This window comes from Brassica napus, chromosome C7 (assembly GCF_020379485.1).
Source record: "Brassica napus cultivar Da-Ae chromosome C7, Da-Ae, whole genome shotgun sequence".
NCBI lineage: Eukaryota > Viridiplantae > Streptophyta > Magnoliopsida > Brassicales > Brassicaceae > Brassica > Brassica napus.
Window position 1 is genome coordinate 43,100,416 of NC_063450.1, and position 22,134 is coordinate 43,122,549.

The 22,134-nt window shown below is 32.4% G+C and overlaps 6 protein-coding genes across 7 annotated transcripts; 3 read left to right on the forward strand and 3 right to left on the reverse strand.

Moving 5' to 3' along the window:
- Nucleotides 1–247: 247 nt before the first annotated feature.
- On the reverse strand, nucleotides 248–5,315 carry LOC106432280 (uncharacterized protein At4g04775). 2 transcript variants are annotated; one of them, XM_048761939.1, is made up of 4 exons: nucleotides 3,706–5,308; nucleotides 2,709–3,226; nucleotides 2,568–2,627; nucleotides 248–1,257 (listed from the first exon to the last, which is right to left on the reverse strand). In XM_048761939.1, the coding sequence occupies exons 2-3, from the start codon at nucleotides 3,214–3,216 to the stop codon at nucleotides 2,608–2,610; spliced, it is 528 nt and encodes a 175-aa protein (XP_048617896.1). In that variant the 5' UTR covers nucleotides 3,217–3,226; nucleotides 3,706–5,308; the 3' UTR covers nucleotides 248–1,257; nucleotides 2,568–2,607. The 2 variants fall into 2 exon arrangements, with proteins under 2 accessions (XP_048617896.1, XP_022571250.1); XM_022715529.2 differs by having other exon boundaries at nucleotides 941–2,627; nucleotides 3,706–5,315.
- LOC111213711 (glutathione S-transferase T3) lies at nucleotides 1,675–2,172 on the reverse strand. The gene has a single exon (XM_022715531.1). It carries the CDS (start codon nucleotides 2,170–2,172, stop codon nucleotides 1,675–1,677), a length of 498 nt encoding a protein of 165 aa, XP_022571252.1.
- Nucleotides 5,316–13,054: 7,739 nt separating the features above from the next.
- Nucleotides 13,055–15,356, forward strand: LOC106348743 (EKC/KEOPS complex subunit TP53RK). Its single transcript, XM_013788541.3, has 7 exons — nucleotides 13,055–13,247; nucleotides 13,977–14,071; nucleotides 14,167–14,280; nucleotides 14,368–14,646; nucleotides 14,716–14,829; nucleotides 14,921–14,993; nucleotides 15,080–15,356. Exons 2-7 carry the CDS (start codon nucleotides 14,009–14,011, stop codon nucleotides 15,115–15,117), a joined length of 681 nt encoding a protein of 226 aa, XP_013643995.1. The 5' UTR covers nucleotides 13,055–13,247; nucleotides 13,977–14,008; the 3' UTR covers nucleotides 15,118–15,356.
- Nucleotides 15,357–17,736: 2,380 nt separating this feature from the next.
- Nucleotides 17,737–18,838, forward strand: LOC106350703. Its single transcript, XM_048761940.1, has one exon. The coding sequence runs from the start codon at nucleotides 18,075–18,077 to the stop codon at nucleotides 18,657–18,659; it is 585 nt and encodes a 194-aa protein (XP_048617897.1). The 5' UTR covers nucleotides 17,737–18,074; the 3' UTR covers nucleotides 18,660–18,838.
- Nucleotides 18,839–19,113: 275 nt separating this feature from the next.
- Nucleotides 19,114–20,027, reverse strand: LOC106352187 (proline-rich extensin-like protein EPR1). Its single transcript, XM_013791858.3, has one exon. The coding sequence runs from the start codon at nucleotides 19,703–19,705 to the stop codon at nucleotides 19,325–19,327; it is 381 nt and encodes a 126-aa protein (XP_013647312.1). The 5' UTR covers nucleotides 19,706–20,027; the 3' UTR covers nucleotides 19,114–19,324.
- A 232-nt stretch (nucleotides 20,028–20,259) lies between these two features.
- Nucleotides 20,260–20,937, forward strand: LOC106352188 (S-protein homolog 12). Its single transcript, XM_013791859.3, has one exon. The coding sequence runs from the start codon at nucleotides 20,318–20,320 to the stop codon at nucleotides 20,780–20,782; it is 465 nt and encodes a 154-aa protein (XP_013647313.2). The 5' UTR covers nucleotides 20,260–20,317; the 3' UTR covers nucleotides 20,783–20,937.
- Nucleotides 20,938–22,134: the final 1,197 nt, after the last annotated feature.

Here is a 22,134-nt window from a genome sequence, read left to right on the forward strand (position 1 = left end):
GAAGTAGTCATTCCATAAACGGGCCTCTCCTCCTTCGCGGTGTCGTTCTACATAAGCACGTGTCCTTTGCGGTATGGTTTCGCCCTCCACTATGTCGTTGTATGTATCTTCAACGATTTCGTCGAAAAGTTCGTCTACTCTTTCTTCAAGTCCATCGGATGAAGATGATGACATTTTAGGTTTCCCTCCTTTTTAAAACAAAATATTTAGTTGAGTTTTTTCAAACAAAATATTTTTTTGGTTATAGATCATAAAAATTTACCAAATTGAAAAAAGAATATTCATTTTCTCATTACATTGTCATCTTAATGCAATTTTCATTTTTTTTTGGTTATAGATCATAAAAATTTACCAAATTGAAAAAAGAATATTCATTTTCTCATTACATTGTCATCTTAATGCAATTTTCATTTTTTTTTGGTTAAAGATCATAAAAATTTACCAAATTGTCAAAAAAGAATATTCATTTTCTCATTACATTGTCACCTTAATGCAATTTTCATTTTTTTTTGGTTAAAGATCATAAAAATTTACCAAATTGTCAAAAAAGAATATTCATTTTCTAATTACATTGTCATCTTATTGCAATTTTCATTTTTTTTTGGTTAAAGATCATAAAAATTTACCAAATTGTCAAAAAAGAATATTCATTTTCTCATTACATTGTCATCTTATTGCAATTTTCATTTTTTTTTGTTATAGATCATAAAATTTTACCAAATTTAAAAAAGAATATTCATTTTCTCATTACATTTTACATTGTCATCTTATTGCAATCTTATATGGTATTAGTTCATAAAATACATTTTCCAATCATCTTATTTTCAATTTGTTTGAAATTGTAAGTTTTAAAACTAACATCTCCCTCATATAAGTTTTAAAACTAGCAATTTTTTTGAAATTGTAACATCTCCCTTATCTTAAGTTTTAAAACTAAGTGTAGTTTCAACTAAACAAGAGGATACATAAGTTCAAAACATAATCAGAATATTACCTAAACAAAAGTGGTTCTTGTAGCAGTACGAACCGATTACAAGTGCAGGCAAGCAACTCGTGACTTTGGAGGCAAGATTTAAACAAGAGGAAACAAGTTTTGAGGAAAAAGGAAACAACCTCTCCGAGATACATAGCTAAAGACTACATTGAGTACTACTTATAATACATAAAGTGAGGGAAAAGAACCCGTGACTTCCTTCACATGAGCTACAGACCGCCAAATGCACCCGTGACTTCCTTCACATGCCTACTTAGATATACCTGACATCAAATAAGACAACGGTTAGTAAAGTTCAAAAGCAAAATGGTACTGAAAACATAAACAATACCTCAAACAAGATTAAGACGTCAAAGCATTTCAGACATTAGTTTCATTTTAAGACTTGTTTCCATCTCAGTTAAAGGCTCTTTTTTCGCGAGTAAACGATCAAGAATCTTAGCTCTAGAGAGTTTTTCTTTGACTTCTAAAACCCCCCGAAGCTTTCCCAACTCCTCCTCTCTACCACTTTTCTTCTTCTTACTACCAGCTTTGGTAGCCTTTACCCCGGGAGGTCTACCCTCTGGTTCTCCGACTTGCTCTTCTTCTCTATCAACCTCCAACACTTGTTTGCGCTTTTCCTTTCCACCGTCCTTAGGCCCATAGGAAGAGCACCATTTCTGGTCATGCCTAAGCTCCCTTCAGCAGTGATCCATGGAGAACTTGTACTCGTTATTACTGAAGAAGATGTCTAAGGCAGCTTTCATCACATCATCATCATTTTGGCCACTTCTCTGCTCCCTCAGAGCCGTGTCATAGCATCCAGCGAACTTGGATACGTCAGTGTTGATCCTACCCCACCTCTGCTTGCAAGAGGTAACCTCTCTCGGTACTGTCCCAACCAGCTGCGGGCTTGCGTTGTAGTAATCTACAATCCGCTTCCAGAAAGCACCAGCTTTCTGCTCATTGCTGACGACGGGATCCTTACTGGTGTTAAGCCAAGCGCCAATAAGGATCTTATCCTCCTTCGGAGACCACTTCCTCCTGACACCAGACTCGACAACAGACTCGACAACAGGCTCGACAACAGACTCACTAGGACCTTGGCTACCGAACCAAAAAGTTTCAGGTGAATCAAGGTCCACTGGAGTCTGAGATTGACTAAACAGTAGGTTCATATAACTAGTGTCCTTTTCCATCTTAATAGATTGGTCTGTGTCACTCTAATAGCAACACATAAACTTAAGTAGACGCCCTTAAACTATGAGACCTAACTAGTTGCATTTAATTTTTAAAGACGGAGCAGATAGGAAGGTAGAAAGCTAACTAGTTGCATTGAACACCAATCAAATCAGACTAATACGCATTTGTAAAGTACAAAAACATTTAAAACAATCGACTCTGAGGCGGTAGGAAGGTAGAAACCAAACACCTAGCATTTACGCAATCAACTACAACTGACATCTTTTTCGGGTTTTATTTTTAATTAAACAACTACAACTAAATCATTTACGCAAGACCAACTACAACTACAACTAACATATATGTTTTAATTATTCAAAGAAAAGAGAGTAGGAGGTAGTACTAAACGTACCTAATTATACAGACGCTCTCGAGCTTTATGACAGTCTGGTTTACTTCTTTGAAGCTCTTCCTGCAAAAACATTAGATCAAACAGTCAAAAGTTTTACTAAGTAGAATGAACAACAACCAAAAGCACAAGACAGATACTTACCACTCAGGAACATAGCAGCCAAACCTATGAAAACTAATGCGGACACCATTGCATAAAGTGCCAATGCAAAGGCATTTGGAGTCTCTGATTTCTTCTTTAGCTCACACAAGGTCTTCTGTAGCTTAAGCAGCTTCTGGTCACACTCAAAAGCTTGATCCTTGAGCTGCCTGAGATGTCTCTGAAACTCACTCATCTCCTCCATTAAAGCCACATCCCACGATTTCCATATGTGGCAGTCCCCATCATCGACATTGGCGCACATGAAGTATCTTCTGTATGGATCTTTAGGTGTGTAAGAGCATTCGACAACAGGCTGAGCACCACAGTAGCATGCCGTCGGGATTCCATCATCAGGCTCTCGTTGAGGTGGGAACTGATCCGGCTCTGCATTGCAGTAGGGACTCTCAGCTTCATCCGCGTACAGCTTAGCTTCTGCTTCAAGAAGGGAGCTCATGTCTAGAGAGTTTGATGATGAAGAAGGCTGGGAGTAGCTGTAATCTTGTCCCATTTTGGTTAGCCTGAGACAAATGATGAACAAACATAGTTAAAAACAACAATAACTTAAACCGATAACAACATATGGTTTCAATAACAAGAACATAGTTAGAGCAACGAAATCAAGGAAGCAAACAACATATGGATTTAAAAAAATGACGAACCGATTGAAAGCGAACACATATCAACCTAAAAGGTTTTGAAACCGTTAAGAAAAAAGAGAAAATCCTCTTCCGTTTGATACCAAATTCATTTCGAAACCGTATAAGAAATAAGATAAAATCCGCTTCGGATTGAAACCAAAATCTTGTCAAAACCCTTTCTATACACGCCCATACTCGATCAAAACCCCAAATCGATTTAACCCCAAATTTTTTTGAAACCCTAATTTCAATGGTAAACCCAAATCGATTCGAACCCGTTCCCGAACCCTTAAATGAGAGGAAACAAGTTGAAAACTAGGCTAAATCGAACAAACATACATGTTTAGGCTTCGATTTACCTTCGTGAAGACGATCGGTTTCAATCGCCAAAATATCGCCTTTCGTCGAGCTCTCGATTTTTTTTTCAATCACGGTCGAGAATGACCAATTTTTTTTAACCAAACCAAAAACAAACCAAGCCCGTCCCACTCAGATGTTGCCACGTAGCTAAGGATCAACTCCTTAAACTCCTTCCCGACGGACCAATCCTTAGGTAAATTAACATAATTAATATTATTATATTACGCCTAACCTATGTATTTGTGCTAAGGATTACTCGTGAACCCCCGTTGCGGGTGGTCTGAGCACACATAGCTTCAAGCATGCGCTCTTCTAATATGCAAGAAAGCCACCATGTGTGCTCTCTCTCCTGTCACCATCAATTCCTCAGCACTCAAACCATCCGTCTGTGTGTTTCATGAATCTATGATCCAACCACGTACAAACCCTAGTCATTCTGGCACTTCAAACTCAATGACTATATACATATATATAAAAATGTTTTTTTTTTTTAAAAGACATATATAAATGTTGATATTCCATTGAGAAGGAACATTACTCTATAAACATTTTAGAGGTATGTATTTGTTTATCATCGGCTCTGCAAAGAAATGGAATCAGACTGTGGATTTTAATAGCAAAAGGGTGAGAGATATTTTAACAAATTAAATAAAAGATTTTTCACAACAGAGAGAGAGATTAAAAAAAAACTTATAGAGAGAGAGAGAGATTTTGATATGCTAATAATTGATAATTGAGAAAATCAACATGATTATGGCATAATAATTTATTTTTGATATTACTAATTCATGTTTTTGAAACCAAAAAGTGGAGCAAAATCTAAAACATCAAAATAGAATTAAAACATGTCACTTAAAATACAAAAAAATGGTGAGAGATGTGAGAGAAAAGAACAAGGTGACGGATAGAGAGTGAGCACACATAGCTTCAAGCATGAAACCTTCAAATATGCAAGAAAGCCACCATGTGTGCTCACTCTCTTCTGTCACCATAATTCGTTATCACTCTAACCATCCCTGAGTATATGTCTCGTGCATATCCAACCACAAACCCTAGCCCTTGTAAGTCACTTCAAACTCAATGAATAAATAAACATAGCTCTAGCTACAAAGTCATTAGGGATGAACATCGCTCTAGCTACTCCTATATGTATTTCTTTTATCTTTGGCTGTGGGAAGAAATGGAGCCCTGTTGTGGCTTTATATAGCCAAAAGAGAGAGAGATCGAGAGAGATCTTAACAAAGAAGATAACCTATTTTCTCTCTCCTCTCCAATTATTAATCTTTTTAACATTTTTTTTTTTGAAAAAAATAATCTTTTTAACATTTCTTCTCCTATTATTTGATACTGATAATCAATACGCAAAAAGATATTAATGAAAGGAGAAGAAAAGATGAATAAAATATAGAGTATATATATAATCTTTTAAAAGATATTAATGATAATTTCCTATATTTTTATATGGCCCGTTATTCTTTTCTTTTGGTCAAATCATAATTAACCCATATTGATTGCTTCGTAACCGACGGAATGCAGTCAAAATTCAAAGACGTTTTCTGTTTCCGTTTTTCACCACATACGAAATTTCGGTCATTAATAGCTTTTTTCACTATTATATATATATAATATATACTCTATCTGTTTCATTATAAGTATCGTTTTAGGTTTCGACACACGAATTAAGGAAATAATTAATTTTGTATATTTCCTATAAAAAACACTATTACCTATACATATTATATTTCAACCAATAGAAAAATAAATTTTGCATAAAATTAATAAATTTTGTATTGAAAATCGAAAACGACACTTATTTTATAACGAAAAAAATTCTCCAAAACGACACTTAATATGAAACGAAGGAAGTATATATATATATATATATATATATATATTCTCTTTTATGTAATTTGGTGTCATAGGGTCCGATTGGTAATGGATGTAGCTTTAAAATTTTTGCTATAGAAAAAATCTGTAGATTTTTTGTTGTGCCTTTAAATTTTATTGCTGTAGAATTTTATGAAAAACACTAAAAATTGCTTTGGATATTTGGCTCTGCAGAGCACTTGTACAGCTGTAGGTTATTTCAAGAGCTGTGATTTCAAAAAAAAAATTAAGGCTTGATTGTTCTGAATTTGCTGATGTAGAAATAAATAGATCTGTGTACACCAACTACCATTCACCCCCGTAACTACAGATAATTAGATACAATCGTTACATTCTCTAACTTATAAAATTAACATCATTTATGAAAGATGTGATAAATACAAATTTGATAAAGAATTGCGTTTCTGGTCTACCCGTTTGATGTTAAAAATGAAAATTTGTGTTTCAGTTTTCACCAAAACCGAACTCTTATTATTAACCACAAAATATCTACTTCTTTTGCTTTGCTTCATAAGCATTTGTAAGTTTTAACTATAAATAGTTTCAAAAATAACTCAAAATATATTTTTTATCTACTATTATGAAAAATCTCAAATTTTCAACAATTTTTTTTTAATTATTTCTACAAAAGTACAAATGGTTAATCCAATTATTTTAGATTTTTGAAAATCACAGAATCAAATTTTAAGTAGTTTATAGATCCAGTTGAGTCATATATTTGTCCCTTCTTCTTATGAAATATCCGAGATATCACTAAAAAAATTTATCAGCACACAAAGATTAGTTAGTTGTTTTTTTCGTGTATACGAATATAATTATTTTACAAATATTTATTAGTATATACATTATCAAGTCAACTATAATTGAAAATCGGCCAACAAATTTCATCGAAAACAATAAACTTTACCTTTAGTTTTTATCACACTTGACTGTGTCTCTCATAGTTCTATTAAAGTTTCAAAACATTGTTTACTCAACCTTAACATTTTATTTTATGTAATGAATTAAAATTTCAAATGCTGATAATAGTAACAAAATATTTACATATACAAATGTATCTATATTTCTTTGTCTGAATTAGTATGTTAGAATTATTTAAATGTGTAGGCATAAATAACATACACATTTAAATAAATAACATACACATGTGTATGTACGTAGATGCATAATTAGAATTATGTATGTAGATGCATAATAAATCTTTAAATAATTTATTGTGTTATTATCCAAAAAGGATTATGTAGATGAATAGAGATTTTTAATATACTAATTCTAACATAAATATTTAAATAATTTATTGTGTTATTATCCAAAAATTTGGAAATTGTGATTAATTCTAACATGCTAATTTATGATATCAATTCATCACCCAACATTGTAAAAGAAAAATGGAGTTTGTTGAACAGTTTTCTCTTGTTATTAGTGTGTTAATGTAAATTATACCTTTGATATTTAACAATTATAAGAGTATATAGCACTTTTAAAAAGGAACATTATATTAATAAAATAACTCTAACGTATGAAAATTTTGACATTTTAATTTAATTAATAGTATGATATTCTGTCAGTGTTTACAAAAGCTGATAGCAACGAGAAAATGAAATTAACACTAACAAATACAGTGTCTCAATAAACCCCAATAAACAAAACTCTTTTTCTCCATGTAATAATAAAGACAAACTAGTCATCACATATCTTCTTGATTTTTGATCTCTATGAACAAAGCTGAATCTTTCATATAGATAAAAAGTTTGTTTTAACATTTACTTTTGTATATATACAAAATAATATTCAGAAACGATACCCAAAATACATTAAAATATAACATATTTCCGAATATGGAATTACGTATATGTTTGTGCTTTCATGATACCTTTCTCTTCTGAGCGAGCACCTATGCTTATCTTTAACATATTCTTGGGAATGTGTTCCATTTTTCTTTTCATTTTGAACATTTATTTTGCAGACGACTGTCAAGATTTTAACCTATAACCTCCATGGAATTATGTTTAAAAAAACCTCCATGGAACTGCTACAAACATCTAGGTGGAAAACAAGTGTAAAGACATAATGTGGGGATCTCGTTTTCAATAACATCAATCTTCTTTTGTCACGCGATCCTTTAATATTCATGTACACGTTTTGGCAAATAAACCACCTCACACAATATCGTTTTGGCAAATGAGCCATCTGGATGAAGATGAGAGTTTTGTTCGTTTAGGCACTAAAAGTGCAACTCATCTGGATGGATCATCCGGATGACTTTCGGAAATTTATGATTAATTTTAAAGTCCATTCAGCTAATCCAATTTGGACCATTTGGATGGAGATGGTTCATCCAATATGGTATAATGTCTATTATACTTCTGATGTAATTCACAAATTACAAACATAAACATAATATCATTTTGTTATACACGAAAACTGACAAAACCACAAAAATACATTTTCCCGCGAAAACCTAAAATCGAATTTTCACGCCAAAACCCTAAAAATGCATTTCCGCACAAAATTGCAAAAACGTGTTTTCTCGCTAAAATTGCAAAAACGTGTTTTCCCGCAAAAATGTGTTTTCATGCCAAAATCGAAAAACGCGTTTTCACGCCAAACCCCTAAACGCATTTTTCCGCCAAAACACAAAACATGTTTTCCCGCCAAAACCACAAAACGTGTTTTTCCGCCAAAACCGAAAAATGTGTTTTCTCATCAAAATGCATTCCCCGCCAAAACTGATTCTCGTGAAAACCGCAAAAACATATTTTTCCGCCAAAACGCATTTTCTGCGAAACCCAAAAAAAAAATATTTTCCCGCCAAAACGCATTTTCCGCGAAACCGAAAAAACATATTTTCCCACCAAAACGTATTTTCCGCGAAACCCGAAAAAACGTGTTTTCATGCAAAAACTACAAAACGCGTTTTCACGCCAAAAATGCAAAAAACGCGTTTTCCCGCCAAAATCGTAAAACGTGTTTTCTCGCCAAAATCGAAAACTTGTCGTTTTCCTGCCAAAACCGAAAAAATCTTGTTTTCCCGCAAAAACCAAAAAACGTGTTTTTCGGCCAAAACCGAAAATCTCGTTTTCCAGCCAAAAATGCAAAAACGCGTTTTTCCACCAAAACCACAAAACATGTTTTCTCGCCAAAACCAAAAATTGTATTTTCCCGCCAAAACCAAAAAAATCTCTTTTTCCCGCCAAAACCGAAAAACGCATTTTTCCGCTTAAACCAAAAAACACATTTTCCCGCTTAAACCTAAAAATCTCGTTTTCCCGCCAAAATCGTAAAAATGCCTTTTCTCGCCAAAACCAAAAATTGTATTTTCCCACCAAAATCAAAAAAATCTCGTTTTCCCGTCAAAATCAAAAAATCTCGTTTCCGTTAAAACCGAAAAAATTCGTTTCCCGCCAAAACCGAAGTTACAATCGGTTTATTATTAATACTCTTTTAGTTTGAAACTCTAAAGTTTTTTTTTTTAAATACATGTATATCAATTTTCTTGTTTATTAGAAGTTACTATTGTAGTAAATTTTAACATATGGTTAAATTAAGACAAGGGTATTTTGGTAATTTGTTTACTAAAACTCATTTGGATGAAAATGAAAATAAAGAAACAAACATAAAAGTCATTTAGCTGATTCATCTATATGAACCATCTGGATGTACAAACAAACCGTCTCAAAAATCTGAATGGATCATACAATGGATCATTTGGAAGGAGATCACAGATGGTGAAACGAAGAACCCCTTATTCTCCGATTGTTTTCATCCACTGTCTTGGTTATCTTTTATATATGTTGGTATCAAGATTCAAAAAACTGTAGCTTCGCATTTTTATATAATGAACGGTTATTAACGCAGAAAAATATAAACAAAAGAGCGTTACGACATTATAAACAAATTCTTTTTTATATACTCGTTTTCAGATAAATATATGTAATGTTGATTGATTAATGGAGGAATATGGGTGACCACACACCCATATTAATCTTGTGATGGCCATCACGTTATCTTTCCACTTTCGGCAGGAAAGCATGTGGAAAATGCCCAGCCAGTCACGTGTCAGATTGGGGTTTGTTAGTCGTCCAGCCCTACATTGATCCAATTATGGGGATATGCTGTTTGCTTTCCAGAACCTTATCTTCCACCGGGTTCTTGTTCATACTACATTTCCTCACTTACCATGCATTTTCTTATTTTCTTCAACTTGCATTTTATTTAGTCTATTTCTTATTTATATAATTTTAAATTTAGAAATTACCAAATCTAATCTATTAATTTATGGTCATATTTTTTATCTACTATTAACCAATTATAATAATATCACTTAAATAATTAGTTAATATGACATATTTGATTATTAACATTAATAATAAATCAATTATAAATTATAACAAAATCTGCTGATAAAGAATCTAACAAAAGCTTCCTTAAAAATTAAATATTTTTATTAGATAACACATTAGTTAATTTCATAATTAGTAATATAATATTATTATAAATCAATGTTAACAAAAATTTTATTAAAACCAGAAAATAAAAATTATATAAATTTTATAATTATATTCTGTATTATATAAAATAGAAGTGCTATATGAATTAAATATGACAAAATTATATTAAATAGGTAAATTAAAAAATATTTTTAAAATTGTTTCATTTAAATAAATTATCACTCATCATTAAAATGAGTTGAAATTCGTAAACTATACAATCTTTTACAAAAAAAAAAATTATTAACATAGGTTAAAATTTTATATGTACAACTGTATATTATCTTTTTATTTATTTTGAAACTCTCAACAATCTATTGTTTAAAATGTTTATATACAAAATATAATAGTATATAATAACATTTAGCTCATATTCTATTTAAAAAACATGTTATTAGAAAACTTGAAATTTTAGTAATTCATTTAAATATTAAAGAAAAATCAAATTTTAATTATAAATTTATTTATTTTTTATTTTAATTATGACAAAATATGTTGGGAAAATTTAGAAAATATTGCCAAAAAATCAATTTTTTTTATAAAATAATATATTAATGTAGCAACAAAACAAATTCAAAATTCATATAATCTTTCAAACTCAAAAATAGTTGTGTAATTTTCTAAAGTTTTCTTGACAAAATATAAAATTTTGTAAAAATTAACTATTTCTGAAATGCACCACGAAAAAATAAACTATATATGTTGTAAATATTAAAGCAATCTTATATTTTGAAAAATTAATTAAGAAAAGAAAATTTCATATCATAAAATCCAAAAATATCATATATCAATAAAATTTACTAAAATAATATGATAGATACTACTATGTATAAAATTTACTAAAATAATAGGGCTATATTATTTAAATAAAACAATGTTTTTACTTATGGATCCCGTAAAATACTAAAATTGTAGATGTTAAAAGTATATTTTTTTAAACACAAGATGTAAATATAAATTATCTTAAACATATTTCTTTTATATAATATAACTAAATTAAAAATGTATTATATGCAAAATGTATTATTTCAGATTGTTATTTTATTTCACCTAACTTGAAAATTGATTAGTAAGTAATAAAAATTAATAACAAAGTAAAATTTATTAAATAAATCACTATATATTAATAATGCCAAATAAGAAATATAAAAATAATATTATAGAAATACACAATATATAACACTAAAATAAAAATTATATATTTAAAACATGTATTTTAATCTAGTGAAAAATATGTGGGTTAAAATCTAGTGGAAGTTTATTCTTTTTTTTACATCTACCAAACGAGATAATAGAACCGCTTCGGACCCAAACAATATATTAATACCTTGTTCCCGGGAGAAAATAATGGTTTAAAAACAACTGATGTATGATTAATGATATCTTGAAAATATATGAAATGAATTTGCGAGAAAGATTATCCCAAAACTAGGGACTGTTAGTTCTCATTAACCATAGCTACATCATCAGATGTGATTTGAAAGATCGTAATAGAAAACAGTTTGCAAGAAAAATATTAATGCATTAAGCCTTTAGTCAAAAAAAAAATTAATCCACCCGAAACTGCTAACTTTAGTGGTAAAATCTTATGTTCCAAAAGTAGATGTGTCAGGTTGATTATTAGCAGCTACATAAATACTCCATCCATTTCATAATATAATAGATATGTTTTAGAAATTTTTTGTTGTTTTAAAGTAGAAGATGTTTTGATATTTTTATGTTATTTTTAATTTTATTGAAAACCGTGTAATCAATTAGATTTTGTAGTCATTTCTGTAATTGGTTAGATGATTTTTAAATTATATTTTTAAAACTACTTTTTAGAAAAAAATAAATTTTTTAATCTTTGTGCACTAAGGAATAACATCATTTATTGGAAAACGGACGGAGTATAATTCACTAATCAGCTTTTGTCTCTAGTCCAAAAAATTATAGACTTGGATCGGAACTTGTTGCATCTTAAAGAAAACTACATGTATTAAGAAGATTTATTTGGAAACGAGATCGAGTTGTAAATATCCTGATTTTTAGAGAGTTATAGTGGTGCATGTGAAAAATTAAAAGAATGGGACTGAATGATACAGTTAAAATGCATTTGGCGTTTTGGTTACCTATTCGTGAAGAATTTCACAGTTAAGCGTGTGATCATGCTCGAATTGTATAGTTTGTAAAACCTACAAACATTTTTTGCAAGTGAATTTATTGGTTACTTGTATATAGAGATGTCAATTGAACCGTCGATGTCCGATGGAATTTGTCTAATTGGATAATTTCATTTTCTGTTCATAAATAGTCTAATGTCTATTGAAAAACAAACCCAAGGACTATAACTAATTGGTTTACACACAAAGTCCAAAAAATTGAAAATTTTACATTTTGGTAAAAGAATAAAATTTTATGACTTTACCGAAAAATAATTTCTCAATCTTAGCAAAAAATGATTTAGCGGTTTGGCGATAATTGATAGATTTAAATATGATTTTGCGATTTGACGGAAAAATGTGATTTTGTATTTTTAGTAAGAAAATGTGATTTGCAAATTTGGCGGATCACAAAAACATATAACATCGTAATTTAAATGATAATAATGGGATTTGGTCAATGCCATAGCGTTTCGAGGTAGAAATCCCAAAGTTTATTGTGGATGTCGCAAGCAAATGGTTATATATAGTTTTGTGGCTGATCATGTATACCTTTTTTTTGGATAAATTTAATGTTTTCTTGGTTACATTGTTACCACTTAAGAGGATAAGTAAGCTACCATAATTAGGGTGAAAACAGAGATTAACTACATGAGGATTTGTCAAAGTAATTTAGAAAAGTGATCAGATGCAAAACTAATCCACTCTTACTGCACTGCACGAAGTAAATGGTAAAAGAAAATGTGAATTATTTACTAAAAAGGGGAAGCTTTTCCCCCAAATTTCTCTAATATTTTAGGTCTTTTTTTTTGTTATTTTAAAAGTCTGAGCTAAATATCAGAATAAATAAAGCTTAGAGGACTTAAAGCAAAATTGTTAACGAGTGTTCGAATCGAAGAGCATCGAAAGAAGGGTTTTATAGTTGTTTTGATAGTTTCTCCTCCTCCGCCTCCTTTCCGGCGACGGTAGCTATTCGTCTTTCACCAGGTTCACTCCTTCTTGGCCGGCACATAGTCATAGTTGGTTAGTCCTTCTTTCCCGTGAATTTGATTTCTCTTGTTTCTTCGAGTTTTCTTGTTTGACTATATCCTCAGAGACCAAACAAGATTCCGACAAGTTTATAGTGCCTGTTTGTGTTTCCCATATTACCCCGATTAAGAGGTTTTACATATGATGATAAAGATATGGTTTTACGATTAGATTTGTCATGTTCTAGACCAAACAAATTTGATGTTTTTTGTCTGGAACAGCGAGTTAGTTATGTGTTATGTTAGTTTCAGACAGAAGTTGCCGGAAAAAAAGTTTACTTTTGTACATAGGATTGATTGATAACACCTGTATGTTACTGATTCTGATCTATTTTTTTTTTTTGTGATTTCGTATGCATCTACATATGCTCATTTCATGTTAAGATGACACTAACAGACATGTTACGTTTAATAGTTAACACGGTTGCTTTTGTCACGAATCAATTGGCTGTTTATCGGTGGTAGATTACATAGTCAATTGTTTTTGACATTATGTAGATTTGCGTTGGTATTATTAACTCAAAGTTTACGACTTTTGTGTTAGTATCGAGTCACACTATTTGTTAGTTTTGATGTTGGTATGACCGACCGTACATTGGTGACATACAATCCTACAGATTTTAGTTGGGGGAGGTTTAAGTTAGACATGGGTGACTATTGTGCGGCCTTATTTCTAGAGCTTGAAACAATTGTTCAAGTGTCTTTCTTTGTGTTGGCTTTCTAGTTTGTGCAAGGCTTCCAAGAAATAAACTTAGGATGGATTGTGAGGAAAACGGTTGGAAGGAGTCTCTCGTTCTGATAAAACAAGGAGCTGAGGCTGTAAGTGTATCAGTGTGAATCAATCAGTGTTATATGTTTCCTCTCTTTTTTTTTTTCTTGACAAAAGATCAAGTCTTTTACATGTTTTGTTTCAGAGGGTGTTCGAGTCTACATTTGTGGGGAGAAGATCCATCGTTAAAGAGAGATTCTCGAAGAAGTATAGACACCCGATTCTGGATGCGAAACTCACACTCAAACGATTGAATGCTGTTCGTTTCTTCCCTCTTCATCACCTTTGTTTAAATCTTGAGAGAAAAGTAGAAGTTAATCAATCAAATGTTCATCTTAATATATAGGAGGCTAGGTGTATGACAAAAGCAAGAAAGCTCGGGGTCTGTACACCAGTCCTCTACGCAGTGGATCCTCTCCTTCATTCCCTGACACTTGAGTACATCGAAGGCGTCTCTGTCAAAGACGTTTTTCTAGAGTTTGGCGCCAATGGGATAGTCGAGGAGCGGTTGGATGATATCGCCGCTCAGATTGGTGAGGCCATAGCTAAGCTCCATGATGGTGGTTTGTCTCACGGTGACTTGACCACATCAAACATGTTAGTCAGAAGCGGAACGAATCAGCTGGTAAGTAAGCGTCTCTTCAAAGACGTTTCTGATATGTTCAGTTACTTTACAGTTCATGTCTTCTCTCAGGTACTAATTGATTTCGGGTTGAGTTTCACGTCCACCTTGCCGGAAGACAAAGCTGTTGATTTGTATGTGCTTGAAAGAGCCTTGCTCTCAATGCATTCTTCATGCGGAAACGTGGTAAAGAGTGATGCAGACCGTAACTACTTTACTGTTTTTTTTTTTTTGCTTGGTTCGGTTTGTTGTTGATTGTTATGTTGTGAAAATGTAGATGGATCGTATACTGACAGCGTATAGGAAGTCCTCAAAGCAATGGTCAGCCACGTTCAACAAGCTCGCTCAAGGTTCTACTTCTATCAAACCCCTCTTAAAAAAACAGCTCTGTTTTCAAATTTTACAAAAATGGTATTTTCTTTTTGGGGTTATGCAGTGAGGCAACGAGGAAGAAAGCGTACTATGATTGGATGAGCCAAAGATCTCCCAGTAACTTGTTATAAAGCTACGTAGGAAGATCGTCATGCCTTTGAATGTTTAGCACATGTGCACTGCCTCTGTTTTAGTATTTGATTACAATCCAAACATTGTTGTTTCGCAGCCACTGTGTTAGAGAGAGAGCACATTATCGTTTAACTCATTATATGACGTAGCTAGTTTTCTCTCCTTTTGATAGACATTTTTAAAGGGGGTAAAATATTTTATTGTACTTATCCTCTTCTTGAAGGGTGCCACCAGAACAGCTCCAAAGTTAATGACCAGCAAGAGTCATTGAATCTAGAGAGAAAAAGACCCAGCAAACATGATTGGACAAAGTAATTGAGACTATTTTACTGAAAATGAGCAAACATTGAATCCAGACCAATTTAACAACAAACACGGATTCGATGTTACTGTCTTACTGAGATCAAAGGCCTAACCGGTTTAAACGCACTGGTTGCGGTTTCAAGCGTTACTAATAAGTGTTTTGTATCACTGGCATAACGTTTGAAAATTGTTTCGTCTGCGGAATCCATGTGAAACCTAAATATCAGTCAGACCCCAAATATCTAACAAGCGCGACTGGTAATCTGTCAAAATAATTAAAGGTAGTTTTTCTTTTTGAATGAATCTCTATAACATTATTTGAGAAGTCAGTTTTCTATGTGTCGCACTCACGTTAATTTTCACGATAGTTTATTACATTGTTAACCTTAATGAATTAATATTATTTTGTAACTATCATTATCAAAATTTATATTATTAGTTTTTATTAATAACTTTTTCTTAAATAAAAAGGGAAAATATCTTTATCTTTCAAAATATCTATAAACTATTTTTTTATTATGGTTTTTAATATATATGTATGTACACATATAATCATATCAATATCATAAATAAATTTAGTATCAAAAAGAAATATCATAAAAGTAAAAATACATAGCAGTTTGTTATATTTAAAAAATGTAATTTGACAATAAGAAATTTCCTTTTATATAAATATCAATTTCATAAACCATTTTACTAATTTCCATTACTAATATATCTATTTATATTTTTGTTTTTCAAATTTTTTTTTATAAACTCATATCAATATCATAAAGGAATTTATTATGAGAAACAATATCTTAAAACCAAAATATAGTGATTTTTGATATTTAAAACATGTGATCTTTAAAAAAAAAAGTAATTCCTTTTTATATAAATCTCACTTTCATAAAATTTCTTGATATTTTTTTGTTTAATAACGTTTTTCTACGATTGTTAATAACGTTAGTTAAATATTTTTCATTTTAAATATAATAACTTTTTTCATAAGAAAAAGTCAATTTAGTTACCAAATCAGTATTTACTTTTAATACATTAAAGAACATTTTTCTTAATTATAAATTTTCTAAAATATTATTTATTTTTGGATAATTATTCAGTCTCTTATTTTAAACAAATTCTCTCACAATTTCATACAATTTTTCTTCACATTTACAGATTCTCAAACCTAATACTACGTGAATGTTTCAATAACAATAAAAATAAACAAGTAATTATCTCAAATACAATTCCATTTGAAAATTGTTTTCCTATGAATGTTGTATTTGATAAAAGCAATTAGGTTACTATGTTCTAAAACTCTAATGATCGACATGTTTTTAAAAGATTTCAAATATGATTCAAAACTTCTGATCAACATTCGATCCAAATTATTATACCCAAAATTATATATTTAATTAATATAATGAAATAACGTAGTTTAAAACAATATTTTATTTGTCTTTCTAATATATAAACTACAAAATAATTTAAACTTATAAATAGTTAGAAAGAAAAAGTTAATCAGTTATAATGATTTTATTATTTTGTAAATATTTGTATCCGTGTATGAGCGCGGGAAATCGCCATGTATATATTAATTTGAAGAAAAGCAAAAATAAAAGTTTAGATGAATGGGGAGGAATTTTTTTTTTTGAACACCAGATAGGGAGGAAAATAAAATCAATTAAATATAGCTATATTTGTATGTGTTACTGGAAAAAAAATATTACCACAAAACAAGAAAACATAAAAACATCAATGACTTTTTTTTTTTGAACGAAATACATCAATGACCATGTAAAGAAGCAATGGTCAGCCACGTTCAACAAGCTCGCTCAGGGTTCTACTTCTATCAAACCCCTCTTAAAAAAACCAACTCTGTTTTCAAATTTTACAAAAATGGTATTTTCTTTTTGGGGTTATGCAGTGAGGCAACGAGGAAGAAAGCGTACTATGATTGGATGAGCCAAAGATCTCCCAGTAACTTGTTATAAAGCTACGTAGGAAGATCATCATGCCTTTTGAGTGTTTAGCACATGTGCACTGCCTCTGTTTACGTTTAGAATTTGTCAAAATGTCTATATTGATCTACAGTTTGGATAATGAAGGATAATTAAATCTCGTTTGGCAATCTAAATGACCTCATCCTTTATTGATAGCTTGATTATTTAAAATTCGGATACACATACCTAAATAATTTGATATTATTGTTCTCTAAACCTAGGATAATTTTGTTATTTTCAATGTTAAGATTTTTAGGTTTTACCCTAATAACTACTTCCTTTAACGTCCGATGGTACAAGCTCTAGCGCCACTAACATAGATGTGTACAATATGTATCATGTATGTATCACTAGGAAATATTGTTAGAAGTTATAACAAAAATGTAGTTTTCGTTTTTAACGTGTGGTGTAACAAATCAATTGGTATCACTAATTACTACATTGTTGTATTTTTATTATCCAACAATAGACACTGGATTGGTTATCTCGTTAGTAGCTACAAAACCAATTTTCTTCCATAACTTTTCGTATCCTTTCGTAAATATATAAAAGCAAAAGAAAACGAAAGTGTCATAAAGTAAAAAGAAAAACAATAAGAATTCAGAACTTGAGTAACTTTATAAGAAAATAGGAAAAAAAATGAGAGGAGACTATAGCATTGCCAAGAACGGTATAGTCTGGTGCTTTGTGTTACAAGTCATCATATTCTATGTAGAATCGATAGAAGTTGGAGATGTGAGTTTCACGATAGCGATGAAAAACGAAATGTACGGCTTAAAACGTCCATCAGTTGTCTACCGGTGTAAGTCATCTGAAAAATCCCTCCGGTGGCACAGATCGCGTCCCAAAACGCAATTTTCATGGGATTTTGATGTACCGCCGTTTGGAAACGGCGTGGTGATTCACATATGCCATTTCCTGTCAAGCCAAGGGACAGCGCATGTCGAGATCAGGACGTTGTCGATGACATCTATGTTGTGCGGAGGACATGTGTGTAAATACGTCATCAAGCCGAACGGTATATATTTCGTTGGTTTTGAGACGTACTATCCGCACAACATTTTGTTAAGGTTTCTAGAGTTGGTGAGGCCTGTTGAAAAGCTTGTCGAGCCATGGAAGGCGTGGTCTCCGAGGCAGTTAATAGCTTTGCGAGCGGAACGCAATCGCACCAGGTCAAGCGATGACAATGATTACGATGATGACGACAAGGAAAAGGACGATTAGGTATAGAACACAAGAAAGAGACAGAAGAAATGATGAAGAATATAGTAGTTTATGTTCTTTCTGTGATATGTACCAAAATGGTATGTACATGTACTTTTGTATCTTAATATGTCGACCAAAAATAAGAAAATTCTTTATTTTTAACATAATTTGGCTCTACAATCTGACTTGTCGTTGTGTTAAGGAAACCTCTCTATTTGTGTTCAATAATTAATATGTTTCTTCTATAATATTGGATGATCATAACAACTTTGATGTGTGGATGACACCCACAATATCACACAAATACTTACGAGTGTGGGAAGCCAGATAATCTGGAACAAAATGCATATTCTACATTATATTACTATTGTAGTTACAAACGAATGTTTTTGTAGGAGACAATATTAATTTTTATAAAAGGCAAATGTTGTCGACAATCGATTATTTAAAAACAGGAAAAACAAAAGGCAAACAAATGGGTTAGCTTCATATTGCAAATACAAATAGTCAAATAGCTTGCAAAACATTTATATTTTTGCTGATGAATATATTTGACATTCCAAATAATAAAATACAAAATACCCGACTAGAAACATCAAAACCATGTTATAAGACAACAGTAGTGCACTCTTAATGTTTTAGGACATTGGCAAGTGTCCTTTCCTGAGCCAATTTTTACCGCCTCATAACAACCACCACCAAGGTTTGCCGGAGGGAGGAGGAGGAGACTTTCTGTAGTAAAAGGCTCTGTAAGCTTGAGGAGAAGGATTAGCTTTCAAAGGTGGAATGATCGGAGCGGGAGGAGGAGGAGAATTTATTGGAGCCGGAGGAGGAAGAGCAACAGGAGGGGGATAAGCCGGAGTAGGAGGAGGATAAGTAACCGGAGTAGGAGGAGGAGGATTAACTGGGGGAGAATAAACCGGAGTAGGAGATGGAGGAGGAGAATATGCTGGCTGGTAGTTAGTGGGAGTTTGCAGGAGTTTTCTGCTGTTGTTGGCTTCAGAATATGTGAATAAGATTGCCAAGATAAAAACTAAGGCGAAAGAAAGATTTAGAGACACCATTTTCAGGTTAATGTTAAGATCCTTATACTTAACTATGTTTATAGGTTATATATAGCCCATCGAAGTCCACTTAGAGGATTACCACTAACTGTGGGATTTATTCAAGATCTAAGTTTTCAAGTATATATTAGCCGGCCGGTTTTGCTGTTTGTTGAGGCCACCCTCTAATTAGTATGCTTGCTTCATGCTTAAGCAGTGGTATTAACTATTGTTATATCTCATTATGAATTATCAAATTTACAAATTATTTCGCTAGTTGCTTGTATAAATTATGTTGACCTTTTTAAGACATGTTGTAAAGTATTTCTCTAGTTGCAATATTTCCAATATTTTTTCATTGGAAGCAAATTCTAAATACTTACTATTAAATTTTATAATTACAAACTTAAAACAACCTGTTTTGCAAATTTACCGTCCAAAAAAAAAAAAAGTAAATGTGAATGTAGGCTGATGACTTGTTCCTCCCCTTGACCCGCGGCAATAGCTGAATCCTTTATAGGCGTTACAATTTCTAAAAATAGTAATTTTTGTAGAAACACTATCTATGTCCCAAAAATCAAAACAAAAAGATCGAGTGGGCAAATAATAAAGAACAGAAACAGAGTTACACATATGGGGTCAAAAAAGATTCCCCAAACCCTCAACGGGCACTTTTCTCTTGTACTTATCATCACCATAATGATGGTGACTCACTCCCATGGATTTGAACTGGAGATCAGGAACGAGCTCTCGGGTCGGTACAGGAGGCTTGTGTACAAATGCTGGTCCCGCGACAACGATCTAGGGTGGCGACAAGACTGGCCAGATCAACAGAAGGACTGGTCCTTCGCTATGTCGCTATTCCACACCTTTTTTCACTGCAACTTCCATACAGGATACGGACGTGTGGACAAGCAGCTAGTTGTGTCGTGGGAGATGAAAGAGCAGTGTGGGGACAGGGACAAATGCACTTGGGTCGTTAAGAAGGATGGACTCTACTTGAGACAGTGGAAGACCAAATTTTTTAGTAACAAGTACGGTAACGAGAGGTGGAATGAGTATGTTCAACATGATGTCCTCCAGAAAGCTTGGAGCTAAATTAACAATTTCACGATGTTGATCTGTATGAAGATCGTAACAATGTCGTGATTTTCGTCTCTGTATGTTGTTATTCGTGTTAATAAAACCAAAAATATAATGTGTAAATTTATAAATGGTGAAAATGAGAAAAAAAAAACGTATCTATGATTATGTTTTGTTGTTTACTGTTAATAGATTTTATAGCTGGATACCGTACATTATCAATGAATACAGTTTCTGCAAGATAATCATCAAAGAAGCTAATCGCCATTAGGTGGAATTGATACAATATACTCTAGTAATAATGTTTTAACACTAGACTAATATAATGAACTTCATTTTTAATATATTTTAAAGGTGAAAACTTGGTCAATGTTCTGGATGGTTAAAAATTGCAAAACTATGCGATAAAATGATATCATTCATTCATTCAAACGTAACGTTCTAAATTTTCAACCTGTGATAAAAAAAAAAATCTCTAAGAGGATGATGACGATGATCGAAGTTTCTGAAACAGTACATTTTATTTTTCAACCTTTGGGATTTGCTCTGTTTTTTTTTTATCACAAACTTACTTTCATTCATACTCAAACTTCATCACTACAATAGATAGAGAGAATTATCTATCCTCTTTGGCCATAAACATAGCATACAACACATAAATAAACTAAGCAAGATAGGTCTTCAATCGAAGATGACAGCGAATTCAAGACGGTGCTTGAATGCGTCGAGGGAACCTTCACGACAAAGTCGAACAACGGATGAATAGTCACATAGTGTGACGTTAAGGTCCAGACCTCATCAACGAGAAAAATCGAAGTAATCTCGTTTGCATCTTCAGGTCCCGTGGAGACCGCTACGCAAGATAACAAAACGTTGAGGAAACTGAAGCAGACGCTGAGCAACGAGACCGAGGGAACTCCTCTTTCTATGGAAAGAAGATATGGTGGTAACAGTTTCTCCTCAAAGGAGGAGAATGATCGAATGAGGACCTAGCCCGGTAAACCCTCTGGTAACTTTTTCCAACAGGAAAGGTATAAGCTTGTACTACGCGGAGGAGGGAATCCCGTAAATCCACCGGAATTCTCTGCGTAACTGACCCAATCACCAAACGACATAACATGTCGAATCAAATTTTCTTCTACAGATTTGGGTCCTTGCAGGTAAATTGTTGGGCTAACAAGTTCAAATCTACAGATGGGCCAAACCCAAATATAAAAAGATATCACCTCGATAAGTGCTGTCAGCATGGGCCGGATTACAAAGGATTTGGGCCGTTCGTCGGCGCCATGAAAGAGGTCGCCGGTAGAGCTTCGCCAGAGCGGAAGCGAACCGCCGTCTAAGAGAATCGACGGGAGGGAGAAGAGCAT